Raw genomic sequence first — 12,906 nt, 5'->3', positions numbered from 1 at the left:
CACGCGTTCTATTGTTCCTGCAGCAGCAAAAAAAAAAAAAAAGATTATTTTAAAAGGAAAAAGCAGCCAATAGGAAGAAAGCGGCAAGCATGCTGAACACTTGGCAACTTAAAGTAGGATGGAAAGCAGGGATAGGCTAATCTTTGTGCAGATACAAAATAGCTTTTCATAATAAAACAAATTGGTGGTGGCAAGTTAAGTGTGTACAGTATGTCAGCCTCCACTCTTTTTAAAAAGAAATTCTTGTGTATTTTACTTGTTTTGTTACAGTGCCGTTTTGGGATCAGCAGCTGTTGCGTTTGGGCCCTCTTGAGTGCTCCCACCCTACTCATTGCTTTGGGAGGTGATGAACTGTCATTCAAACATCTGTGCTGCCCTCTGCTGGATTTCTGCTTCATTCCGAATGACCTAAAAGTAAGCTGAACAACAGTGGGTTGTATTTTAACTCCAGGGGTTATCCAGTCCCTGACTTTTCCATAGCGCTCGTCTAAAGCAGCATATTGCAAATTGGTATTATCTAAAGTTCTAAACAACAGATAACATAATTATGACTTGTATTTGTGTGGAAACGTAGCTGAAGAATTCAAGGTTTTATCAGTTTTACCAGGATGGTAAACATCATACAGTAAGACTTTTGCTTATTTAAAAAAATTTATTTGAATGTACTTACATACTGGTGTCAAAAGAGAATGCACCAAAAATGTTACACTGACTTACAATTACAAAGAAAAAGTGATTTTTATCTTCACGTACAAGGACTGGAGGGAAGAAAACTATGTACAAAAGGGAACTGTGAGACCCCAACTTCAAGTCACAATGAGCGATGTGGGTGAGTCAGAGAACCATGGGAAAACTGAATCCAAATTGTACCACTCAAAAACAAACTTCGCCTCTGCAGATCACAAAAATCTTAGAGCTACTGTTATTTGGGCACAAATGGCCTTCACTTAAAATAAATCCTATTCTAAAAAAAATTATATTGAAAACAGAGATATAATGAATGTCTGGATGGACGTCTAATGTTTTGGGAGATAAACAAAATTCTTCCAGAAATTCATTTAAACAATGAACATTTGTAGGAATGAAGAAAAAGAAGGGGCGGAGAAATGCAATGCAGTGCTAAACCCAAAACACGCATTTGGTCTCATCACTGCCTGTGACGGCAAACTTGGCCTCTAAGCTCTGCCTCCAGACAGTCTAAAGATGTACAAATAGATATAAATCACAACTTTTATGGCACTTGGCGGAGGCGTCAAGTATTTCATAACACCCAAGGAGCATTGTGCAGGTCTTGGGGAAACTCCCATGAAAAATAAAGTGTGAAAAAGCCAGGTAGAGAAAAGGGTTTGGAAAAAGTCAGGAACGCGTTCTACAAATGTAGCTTGGGAAAAGATGAGCTGCTCTAGGTGCCAGTCATTAGTGAGGGGGGGAGTGTGTGTGTGTGTGTGTGTGTATGTTGGGGAAGGGGGGGTCTTTCTGATATGAGCGAAGGACAGAAACAACTGAAAGGGTGAGTGTAAAGTGAGGATCCACCTAAAACAGAAAACCTTCTGCTGCATGGTGAAAGTGAGCATCATGTGAGGTCAGGACTTCAATTCTGGTGGACCAGCTGCTTGGCGCACCCAAAGAGTTCCTCTTTACTTTTGGTCACTTTTGGGCTTTTTGTTGTCATTCCCGTTGTTCTCGGGCTTGGCTCCTCCCTCCGCCTTATTCTCCTCTCCCTCCGGGTGCTTCCGCTTCTTCGTGTCATCTGACAGGGTCTGAGCGTGGCAGGGGTGTGGTCGGAAGGTGATGATCATGCAGGTCATGTTGTCGCACCCTGTCCCATCTCCAGATGTGTCTGGGGCCAAGCAATGGTCCAACAGCTGGGGGGGGGGGGGAAAGAAAAAAAAGAAAGTTAGTTGGGGAGGGTTTCGGGGGGGGTTGATGGGTTCGTCACCTCCTCCACAATGGACGAAAGAGGTCTGGCGCTGCCGCTCTGATCTGGCTTGATCCTCTCGCTGATGAAATCGACCACCTCCTGACTGCTCAACACATTCCTAAAGATCCGATTGAGGGAAAACGAGGCTCAGCGACGGGTGAAACGTAACGAGCGCAGCGACGTGCGCCGACAATTTCGCAGAAAGCTAAATCCCCTCACCAGATGCCGTCGCAGGCGATGACCATGAAGTCATGGTCATCATTGAGTGTCAGAACGTTCACGTCGGGCATGGCTGAAATCATCTGCTCCTCTGGGGGCAGAACCTTGTTCCTCTTGTAGAAATGATCACCTGGAGAGAAAGAAATCAGGACAGTAGTTAAGTATTTGTACGAGCAATTAGTATTCGTTCTCAGGCGTATATAGTTTTTATTTCTACAACTGTACTCAATTGTGTTCCATCTATACCGTTGAGCAATGAGCACGTACGTACCGATGGCTCTGGAAAGGTTCAGACCACCATTGACCCGTCCGTCCACGGTCACTTTGCCCCCGGCCTTTTTAATGCGAGACAGCTCCACCCAATCCTCGGGCTTGTGGTCGTAAGACATATCCACAGCTTTCCCTGCAGCGAACCCAGAAGTTGCATTATATTTCGAACAAATGAATTCAAAGATCAGACGAGGCACACATTCAGACGTCTAATAACAAAAAAGCAAATATCTGTGCCATAAATCTAGCTTTAAATAACCAATGTGACACTAATCAAAATACGGGATCGTTACCTCGCTCGGAGACCACGCAGCGGGAGTCTCCTGCGTTGGCCACAATCAGCTGTTTGCCTCGGATCAGAGCCACAACGGCAGTGGTGCCGCTATCTGAGCCAGGCTGGAATTCATCCCCCCCAAAAAACACAAGCGTTCCCAAATTGGAATTACAAGAGACAAAGGGTATCAAACCGTCACTTATTTAAGTTTAAATCTTTCCACCAGATCCACACCTCCTCCTTGCCGTCCATCCCAGGTAGACTCATTTCTGTCTCATCTTCATCCTCTGAGTCTTCCTCCCCCTCTTCAGTATCCTCTTCTTCTGGGTCACTGCTGTCAGCCTCCTCCCCTTCTTCACTGCCGCCCTGAACAACAACATCTGCGTGTGCTTCTACTGGTGACCAACCCAACCCAACAATTTGTTCCCTCACCTCTTCATCACTTGCCACCTCTTCCTCCTCTTCTTCTTCCCCCTCCGGTTCAGACTCTTCACTGTCATCAAAGAATTTGGACTTGGAATCGCCTTCGGTTTTGGAGGACGACGAACACGAGGGTCCTGCGTCGACCTCTGCAATAGCGGCCTTTTCTTCGCCATTGGAGCCCCCCGAGCCGTCGCAGTCAGTTGCTGTGTAGGTGAAAAGGGCACAAACGTCACCAAGATTGAAACTATTTTTAAACGAGATCCCTGGAGATGATCATGTTCAAGTAAACTTACCAGAGCCGCAGCCTTCATCACTAATCCTTCGGCGGCACGCCCGCAGCTTGGACCCACAGTCTGCTCCGTTGCCATCCTTCGTTCTATTGCCGCCCTTAGTTCCGATGCCGTCCTTCGTTCCGTTGCCGTCCTTCGTTCCGTTGCCGTCCTTCGTTCCGTTGCCGTCCTTCGTTCCGTCGCCGTCCTTTGTTCCGTTGGTCTCCTCTTCCACCTCTCCGTTCACAGCCTCCTCCTTCTTTGGCCCTTCCTCACCTTCCCCCTTGTGTACAGAGGCTTCCAGAGACTGGCCCGGTGCCATTTTAACAGTTGCGCTGGAGTAAAAAAAAATAAAAAAGGAAGAGGAAATTAGACCATGTATGGTTGGCAATTGAATATTTCAAAGACAAAGACATTGAGCTTACCCGCCAGCAGTGGCTGGCTTGTTAGCATTTTTATTCTGTCCATAACGGAGGAGCAGTTCCTCGATGGTCATAGTGGCCTCCTCATGGAGTAAAGCAGCCTCTTCTGTGTCCACTGGATAGAAAGCAGAAAGAAAAGAGAAATGTTGTCAGCAGCAGCACTGGACAGCAATATATTGAAAGATGGAATTACCCAAGGATGACTGCCATCAGTGACGATATACTCACCATCATCCTCGTCTGCCACTTTTTTAGTGGGCGGCTCTTCGATGGGACGCCCGGCGATCTGCACCAGCTCCTTGATGACATCTTCTGTGGTGATCCTGCAGTCGATGGCCAAGAAAGCATCCTCCAGTGCCTGGAAAAAAAACACACAAAGCCTATGAGTGATCTCAAGTGAAGAAAGGTACTCTTCTCAGAAACACGCCCAACCTTCTGTAGTTTGCCATCTTTGTAGGTCTTCTGCTCCTTGATGACATCCGGAAGGTACTTTGAGCAGTAGAGAGCCACCTCTTCTCCTAAAAGGGAAGAGTAGAACATAAAAATGTCAGCATTGGTGCTAGAAGCAGGAAAAAACTAAATGAAATGGTAACTGAATATGATTGTTTCTTCATATTTAACAGCGTCAATTCATTTTTAAATGAACAGTGTTCGACAACACTTACCTCCATGACCATCATAGACAGAAAACATGGCGGTCTTCTCATCAAAATCTGGGATACAATTGTGTGCATCCTGTTACACACACAAGCACACTCAAATTAACATTAACCCAGACTTGAATGCCATTGAGTATCGCTATAGACTAAGACTGCAATCAGATCATAACCCACTTAAATCACCTTGATTATAACAAATGACAGCAATCTGTGTTTTCTTTCTCATTAAGCAACATTAAGCTGTTGTGAGCAGCTCGAGGAAAGCTTTAATGTCCATAAAATCCAAAATACGGCCTTGATATATTCATAGATTGATGTATGCGTAAGTGCATATGGATTATGATGATGTTTGGTCATAGTTTTCCAACATAGAGTGTTTCAGACAAGTCCTTCCTTTCGTTTGGCTCTGGAGGCTCACCTCCATGGAAACACGCCAGCCCTGCATAGCAGAGAAGCCGTAGCTCATGGTGCTGTTGCCGCCATCTGAGGAGGTTTTGGTCGTGTTCGGTTGCGACAGATAAGCCCCCATGGTTGCAGGTTTCTCTGGCTTCACACCTGGGGAGAGAACGGGGCGCAAAAAACATTTCATTTAACTTCACAAGTCTGGCTTGGTGAATTCAGTCTAGCCCTTTTTACGGTTTCGAGCTAGCTAGCGTTAGCAACACAACAAAAAGTGGATGCTCATCGGCTAGCTAACAATGCTAACAGGAGCCGGCTAAACTTTCACAGCGCAATCTTTGCCCCCCCCCCCCGTCATACACGCAGCTAAACACAGAAGACCTGATGATGACATACAATCGCAAACATTATTCTGTCAACGGGGTGGGCTTACACGTGGATTCAGGAGAGGGAGATTCACATAGGAAAGACTACACGTGTGGAAGCGATAAGCCGCTATGAAGGGAGAAGCCGAGGAAAGGAGCACGGAAGGTGTACGAAGTGACACAGCGCATGTTCCCTTTTCCGGCCAACAGGAGGCGTGTCTGACAGCTACGTCACGCGCACCGCTAGGAGACAGCGGATCTTTCTTATTCTTTGTCAGGAAAGCCCTTTGAGAAATACTGGACTGTGTACCCTCCCATGTTAATGTCCTTGGTTACACAGGCAAAATATAGTGCTCAAGAAATCAGACGTCATTACGCAAGAGAGAAAGTCAGGAAAAGCTAACTGCAACATCAGAAATGTATTTGGGGTTAATTAAAGAAAGGCACTTGAGGCGCACTCACTTCCATTCAAATGAGATTGAATGTGATTACTTGATTTTGAATATACTTCTTGGTTTTCACATAGCTTATTTCGATTAGTTTCATAATGTCTTCTGAATTATTAGATAGAGATAACGAATGGAACAAGGTCATTTAAAAGAATAGTCATATCACTGATGTCCATATTGATGATTGAAGAATTTTATTTCGTACAGGACTGAAACAAAATTCCAGAGAAGACACGATATGAGAAATTCAGTTGTCTGTCTCCCAACTACCCAAAGATGAAACCACTTTGTTGAAGAGAAGCAGCAAATACATTCAGCAAAATCGTGAGTTGTATTTTAATCATTTGTTTTTATCTTTTTCTTTTCCAGTTAATAGCACTTTATGTGAAACCTGTCGATGGGGCAAAAATGATTGATGCTACTTCTCAATGTGATTGGGAATGGTTGGAAGTTGGCGCCCTCTGCTGGTAATTATAGGGTCTTGAATTTGTATTGAATACTGTCATACCATGAGTCATACCAAAGACTGTAAAAATGGGACCCATTGCCTCCCTGCTTGGCACTCAGCATTAAGGGTTGGAATTGGGGGGTTAGATCACCAACTGATTCCCGAGCGCGGCACCGCTGCTGCTCACTGCTCCCCTCTCCCCCAGGGGATGGATTAAAATCACACGGGGATGGGTTAAATGCAGAGGACAAATTTCACCAAATCAAATTTGTGACGCTCATTGGGACTTTAACTTTAACTTGAACTACAATACAACATCATTATTAATTGTTAAGAAAACACTCTGGACATGGGTGAAGATTTGCAGTATCCCATTCCTCTAAATTTACATAAAGGAGACCGTCTTGGAATAACAATCAAACTAACGTATAACACTATGTTAGGTTAGTGAGAATCCTGCGTCTTGTTGCACACCTCCACAATGACTTGCTGCAATTTCTTTATTGACGTCGCCACTGGTTTGAATTGTTCCTCGAAGATGCCATTTCCATCCCTGAACCAGGCCAGGAAGCCATCCAGCTGCTTCTGTACCTCAGGTTGCTCCTCGAGTTCAACCTGCAGTGCATGTCGAGCACACAACTCGGCCTCATGAGCCCTGTGGAGTGCCGTCAAGGATGTCTCCAATCTGAGGATCTCCTAGACGTGGGAAAGTATTAGTTAATAATGTGAGGTCATGAACGCATCAGTAAAGGAAGGAATTAACATTCATTATGAGACACAGGCTGTTTCATGTTTTAAAAAATCCCATGTTTGCGCCCTAATAATTAAAATATCTACTCGAGTTATTCGAGTCACTCGTTGACCTGCTATGACTTGCCTGTGTGTCTGGAGGATGTTTTCTGTGACACTGGTCCTCCTTCAGCAGGGCGTTGGGAGGGACGGAAAAACAGCGAGGGACCAGCATCTCCTCCATTCGCTCCGATAGTTGCTTGAAGCCCTCTCCCATATACGCTTGCAGTTTGCGGCTACACTCTCTGGCCTGGACGCGGAGCTGTTCCTCAGTCGTCGCGTCCGAGTCACCTTTACTCAGTTGTCGCACGCATACTTTCTCCACCACGTTCAAGATGTGGCACAGAGAGTCTATGAAGGCGCTGGAGAGACGAAACATCAGCGTCTGCGGCGTGAAGCCGAAAAACTGCGACTCGTATAACTCTAAAGACGACACAGGAAGCATGTCAGTCTCTACGCAGGTATCTTCTCTAACATCCATTTTTGTTTTTATTCTTCCCGCTTCGCGTTAGTCTTCTTCTTACACAAGTTGGCAGTAGGTCGACAACTATATTATATTCTACTGCCCTCAAGCGGCAATAAATGGTATAGTAACTGGGAGAGTAATCCACTTCTGCAGATAAAGAACTGTTTAAAAATGATTCAGATGTATGTATGTATGTAGTTACATAAAATTGAACTTAAAAGACTAAAAAGGGATTCGAGGAGTGAACTAATCCAATCTTTGTCACAAATGATAATAATTCAGAACACCCCTCTCTCTCTCTCCCTCTTTCTCTTGTTAGATTAGGCCTCATTTATATCGCTGTAACCTTTCTCTTGCTTCATTGGCTTTGCCTTCTCCATGACACTCTTTGCACATACGTAGGAGTTGCTCTCAGTTTTGACTACAAGGTCACACATTATCACACAGGCGAGTCGCCCCCTTGCAGGAGGGCGGCCAAGCATAGTATAAGAAAAGGAACCTTGGTGGGTGGGGGTTAGACCTTCTTCTGCAATCTCGCAGAGAAGGCTCCACAGCTTTGTATCGATCTTTCCGACATACATTAAGTAGTTAATGTATGCCTGGTAATTACTGTTAGCATAGCGAGCATTAAAGATAAAGAACTGGGGCAATATCTAACAACGTGAAGCCTTGCTCTTTCCATTGGCATAACTTCACATCCCATTCAGCAACTGGCCTGCCTTGACAGTTTGCCGTGTGTGCTATTGAATACTGTGGTGTGTACCTGTTGGAACGTGTGTGTGTGTGCGTGTGTGTATGTGTGTGTGAGCGAGAAAGAGAGAGAGAGAGTGTGTGAGTGAAGACAGCATATGGACAGTGCCCTCCCTTCCTGTTTGGAGGGGAACAACGTGGCTGTCTGTGAACTGCCGCTTGACCCGTGACCTCATAGGATCACACGTACACAAAGAAAGAGAAATGCGGCTAGATACCTTCACATGTATACTGCCAGCCAGCTGTCCCCTCTCAGCCACTGTCCGGGATGGAGACAGCGAGGAACGAGAGTGACACCAAGCAAAGCAGACACGATTGTTTTCTCAGGCTGCGTGAATGAGTTTGGAATTCCCTTGGATTTTTTTAAATCCACATGTGTCCCAGCAGGGAAAGCGACACGCACACAGCAGAGCGGACCTCTCTTCCTGTTTCGGTCATCTTTTCCAACTTCTTCTCTCGCAGAAGGGTAGAGGGTCACTTGAAGCAGCTGTGAGGGGCTAGTACCACATCAGTGTCTTGTGATCCTCCTCAAAGTTCTTATGTTGATATGTTTATTCATCTTTATGATGATATACATTTTCAGTTCTAGACCAACCCGCAACTAGTAAAAAAACTGCGATATTGATAGTTAAATTATTAGTGTGATGGCATCTATTGATCAACAATGAAATTACCCCTAAAATAGATGAACTTTAAATTCCCAGCCATTATTTCCTATTTCAAAAACAGTCACGCAAGGTAAAAATGACTAAAGCAATTCTGCTACAAAAATAGAGAATGAACATATTAAAAAACACGACTGATTGACTTATTTGATCAAAAACAATTTTCCAGATCAGTATTTCCTAATCTTTGAAACAAGACTCATAGATATTTCCTGTAACACCTGGACGCCTAATCGTCCCACTCTTTCAAAGTGACGCAGCTTCTCCCTCCTCCAGGTTGAAAGGGATCCTCCACATACCTTTAGCCCAGAACAGTAGTTAAATGGGGAGTACAAAAACAGAGCAAGTGAGGGTGCAAAGGAGAGGATAGGTTGAAAGAAGAAAAGAGGTGAAGAGTAGCAGAACAGCAGCTGGCAGGTGTCAGGAGTCACAAAGGACCATCTGTCCATCGAGTGCCATCTCCATCTAGCCTGTACCCACATTTGCACATAAACACACACACAGTCACCTTCCATTTCCCTGTGGCATTAAAATACAGGTTTGAGATCCAGTCCGGAACAAATCTGCACCTGAATGTACTCCGATGGGAGTGTGAGCATGTGCCCGCCCGTGTGTGTGTGGCATGTAACGTGCCATGAACTCCTAAAACTTCCTCAACTACTGACCGATATGACACACCACTGTGTTGACCCCTGACATTTGACCTTAAGCCCGCCCCCAGGGGAGTTTGTATGATTACGAGCGCTGCCTCAATGTCAAGCATCCATGCAAGCAGTGTGGACAGTGTAGTAAAAGTGTGTGTCCTGCTGCACAGGAAAAATCAAACTTTAAAGCAATGTGTTCATGTGTTCATTAACTGTCTGTTTTGCAACGTTAGTTTCCAACTACAGCAATGAGATTGCAGTCTGATGGAGTAATGCTTGATTTGGGAGAAAGCCAAGAGGTGACCCCTCTGTGGCAGTCATCCGCAAGAATGTCCGAAAGCTTCCTGTATGCAATATGCAGCAAATTAGCTCAATTCCTCTTTTTCCAGATAATTTCACTCCCCTTTTAACTGTCGCTCCCCCTCCTCCCCTCCCTTCTTCCTTCCACATCCAGTAGACAGAGGGCGGATGGAGGCAAACACTTCCTCTCTCCACGAAGTTACTTCCTGTCTCTGGGAATCCGTTTCCTGTTCGCTGTTACTACAACATCACTGAGAGCATTCCTCGGGACGTCGGTGAGTGTGTGTTTTCTTTTAAGTGACAAACTGCGTTGATTGTTATTCCAATCTCAGTATTAATAAACATACAACACATCCAAAACTAACTAAAAATACATTTTAAAAGGGTATTAGTTCATTAAAATGTGTAGTTTCTTAATTGTTGGTAACATCAGGTAGCTGCAGTCTACCAATTCAGTGAAATTATTTGTAAAAGAAATTTAGAAGGTTACATTAAAATAAAAACCACATGTGACACCTTGCAGTGATTGAGCGAATGAGGAAAGAGAGAAAAATAAAAAGCAAACTTGGCAGGAAACAGGCACAGTTTCCTTTAGCCTTAACACAACCAGGCTACATTACATATGGACACACACACACACATAGTAGTCTGGCCTCTAATCAGTGGCATGTTATCAGGGAGGTATTTGTGCTTATTCAGAGGGTTGGACCCTAACCCACTGACACATACCCACAACATAGTCACTGGGTGAACCTGAAACTTTTAAAGATTATGTTCAAATGTAGACGTCGTACATTGTCAAGACTGAACATTATCGATTTTGTTTCATTCACTTCTTGTAGTGGATCTCACTTGAATTTGCTGGCGTACCTAATTTTGACGTTTTTACTATAAACGAACAAGTGGCATGGCGGACGAGTGGTCAGCACATTTCATAGATTGAAAATTTGAATCTGGGCCCCAAAAAATCCGTACCACCTATGAAATAAAATGACTGTTTCCTTCGTTGTTTGCACTTAGCACATCCCAACATGCACATCAACTATAGTCGAGAATGGTCAAGTAGAGCCCTGTAATCTTCCAACAGGAGCGTCTGTAGTAAGGCTGCTGGTGTGTTTGTTCATTGTTGGTGCAACCACCTCTCTCCCATCTGCTGCCACCCATTAGCATGGAAACAGGACCCGGAGCATTTTCACACATACACACACTGGCCATTAATCAAGGAGTCAGACCCTAAGTCCATTCCCACACATACACACCACACGGATGAAGACAAAGAGCGTACACACGGACGCAAGCATCTAATCACGAAAACATCCCAGTGCACACTTTACTACGAGTCACGAGTCACGACCACACCTCTTCTTTCAATAGAGTCGACCTGGACAACCCAATTTACTTACTTAAGGGACAACTGTTCCCTCGCGGCACTGTCGCAAACACAAGGGGATTTGTTCCCATCAGCTGTTCAGTTTTTTCTTTTTTTTTATTGTGTGAACGCGGTGTCTAGCTGGTTGCGACATCATGAATGGGGACATTGAATAGGGCACATTTTAAAGAAAATAAAAATGCAGATGGTGAACATGTAACGACTGAATTTAGCTGCGGAAGATATCTCTTTTGGAACAAAACAAATGATTGAGACACATTAACCTGGCTATTACAGCAAGTGAAAATCTGGATTAGCCATTTTAATGCCTTCTTTTCTTCTGGGAACCTTCGGTACAACAATTATTTTCTTACATTTACAATAAGCCACACAATAGCTCAATGTTTATTCAATATGACGATTAAAAGTTTTGTCAGGATTACAGATTTTGACAAGAATCATGGAAGTTGACACACATAACTGCTTTTGCTGGCCACAGAATATGATGTGGCAACCTGGATCAGGTCCCCGGGCCTTGAGTTTGACACCTGTTCAATACATGTTATATACTGTATACAAATATTGTGTATATATTGTTATTAGTATTTCTAATTTCTCATCTGACTGAAAAAGTGAAGTGAGGAGAGTCTCTGTTGCAGAATTGAAGTACAGTGAAAGAGGCGATCATTTCTAACAGCCTCTCAAATATCCATATCATTTTTAATACTCATCGGTTTTCTCTGTGTGTTCTAATATAGTGACGACTGCAGTTTTCCCGCTGCGTTCCGTGAATCACAATTGTCGCGTTCAGACATGTTTGGCTTGCTTGGTGTGTGGCCAGCTTTCAAAGTCTTGGCCTTCATTATAATAATAATAATGTAGCCTAGAAGTGAGACAATAAGGATTTTGATTCTGTTTACTTAATTTTATTTAAGGAACTAACTGGTCTAGCCCAACCTACGACTGACTATTATATCCCAATAGTTTTGTCAAACTTTGGTTTTCACACGTCGACTAAAGGAATAGTCTATAGTTCTCACAAAGTAAATATATTCCGTCTCGAACCCCATGGCCATAAATCGCGCTGGCACTTTTGTCGCGGCTCGACCACTCCACTCAGTCATGACTCCGCCCACTCCGGCGGGGTTGATTAGGGCCTTGAGGGCCCTTTTTAGATGTGACACTAACCTCCTATTAGACTTGAAGCCGTGGTCGGTGGTCAAAGTCCAAAGGTCAAAGTCACTTTGGACTGGCAAAAAAACATGTTTTAGGCCATAACCGCCAAAACCATACACTGATCATGACCATAAGGTAAAATGATGAGGTGTTAGCATTGTATATCCTAAAGTTCAAGGGTCAATTTGACTGTGACATCATAATGTTCTGGACTAGTCGGCCTTCTTTTCAAGTGTCTAAATGGATATAAAGTGATTTTATTCATCATTACAGTAAAGTCAGCACCATTTTCCTAAAATCTCCGACACTTTCATTACGAGAATGTAAAATAGATTTTAAAAAATGTATAAGCATGAGCATAGAAAACTTAAACATGTCCATTTCTAGTCTTATTTGTGGTCAACGTGAAATATGTCAAGTACTAGAGATATAGAAATGTTGTTTTATTGTAGGAGGTTTTGTACAGTAGTTGGCTTGTTGGTTAATGCTTGTAGATGCGGATATAATTCCTTGCAAGTTTGTGTCCAAATGGCATGAATCAAACAGCCCATGAAGGAAGCAAAATGGCGGTGGCCATCAATTCTTTAATTACTGTCCCAATTAATGGGCTACAAACAATGGAGGCTGCA

General features: G+C 43.8%; 2 protein-coding genes and 1 long non-coding RNA gene across 6 annotated transcripts; 1 reads left to right on the top strand and 2 right to left on the bottom strand.

Moving 5' to 3' along the window:
- Nucleotides 1–632: 632 nt before the first annotated feature.
- Nucleotides 633–5,424, bottom strand: ppm1g (protein phosphatase, Mg2+/Mn2+ dependent, 1G). 4 transcript variants are annotated; one of them, XM_037247079.1, is made up of 15 exons: nt 5,290–5,424; nt 4,876–5,012; nt 4,464–4,533; nt 4,231–4,316; nt 4,027–4,156; nt 3,802–3,913; nt 3,585–3,711; nt 3,401–3,548; nt 3,117–3,310; nt 2,919–3,050; nt 2,704–2,806; nt 2,412–2,543; nt 2,141–2,270; nt 1,940–2,039; nt 633–1,865 (listed from the first exon to the last, which is right to left on the bottom strand). In XM_037247079.1, exons 2-15 carry the CDS (start codon nt 4,984–4,986, stop codon nt 1,638–1,640), a joined length of 1,803 nt encoding a protein of 600 aa, XP_037102974.1. In that variant the 5' UTR covers nt 4,987–5,012; nt 5,290–5,424; the 3' UTR covers nt 633–1,637. The 4 variants fall into 4 exon arrangements, with proteins under 4 accessions (XP_037102974.1, XP_037102975.1, XP_037102972.1 ...); XM_037247080.1 differs by having other exon boundaries at nt 3,401–3,530; XM_037247077.1 differs by having other exon boundaries at nt 3,401–3,711.
- LOC119120310 lies at nt 4,108–6,014 on the top strand. The gene is made up of 2 exons (XR_005097497.1): nt 4,108–4,204; nt 5,878–6,014. It is a non-coding gene; the product is annotated as an uncharacterized LOC119120310 (long non-coding RNA).
- A 410-nt stretch (nt 6,015–6,424) lies between these two features.
- mis12 (MIS12 kinetochore complex component) lies at nt 6,425–7,419 on the bottom strand. The gene is made up of 2 exons (XM_037247085.1): nt 6,996–7,419; nt 6,425–6,814 (listed from the first exon to the last, which is right to left on the bottom strand). Exons 1-2 carry the CDS (start codon nt 7,386–7,388, stop codon nt 6,563–6,565), a joined length of 645 nt encoding a protein of 214 aa, XP_037102980.1. The 5' UTR covers nt 7,389–7,419; the 3' UTR covers nt 6,425–6,562.
- Nucleotides 7,420–12,906: the final 5,487 nt, after the last annotated feature.

Source organism: Syngnathus acus, chromosome 3, assembly GCF_901709675.1.
Source record: "Syngnathus acus chromosome 3, fSynAcu1.2, whole genome shotgun sequence".
Classification (NCBI taxonomy): domain Eukaryota; kingdom Metazoa; phylum Chordata; class Actinopteri; order Syngnathiformes; family Syngnathidae; genus Syngnathus; species Syngnathus acus.
Note: the sequence above shows the minus strand (reverse complement) of the source record. Positions and strands in the feature narration are given on the sequence as shown.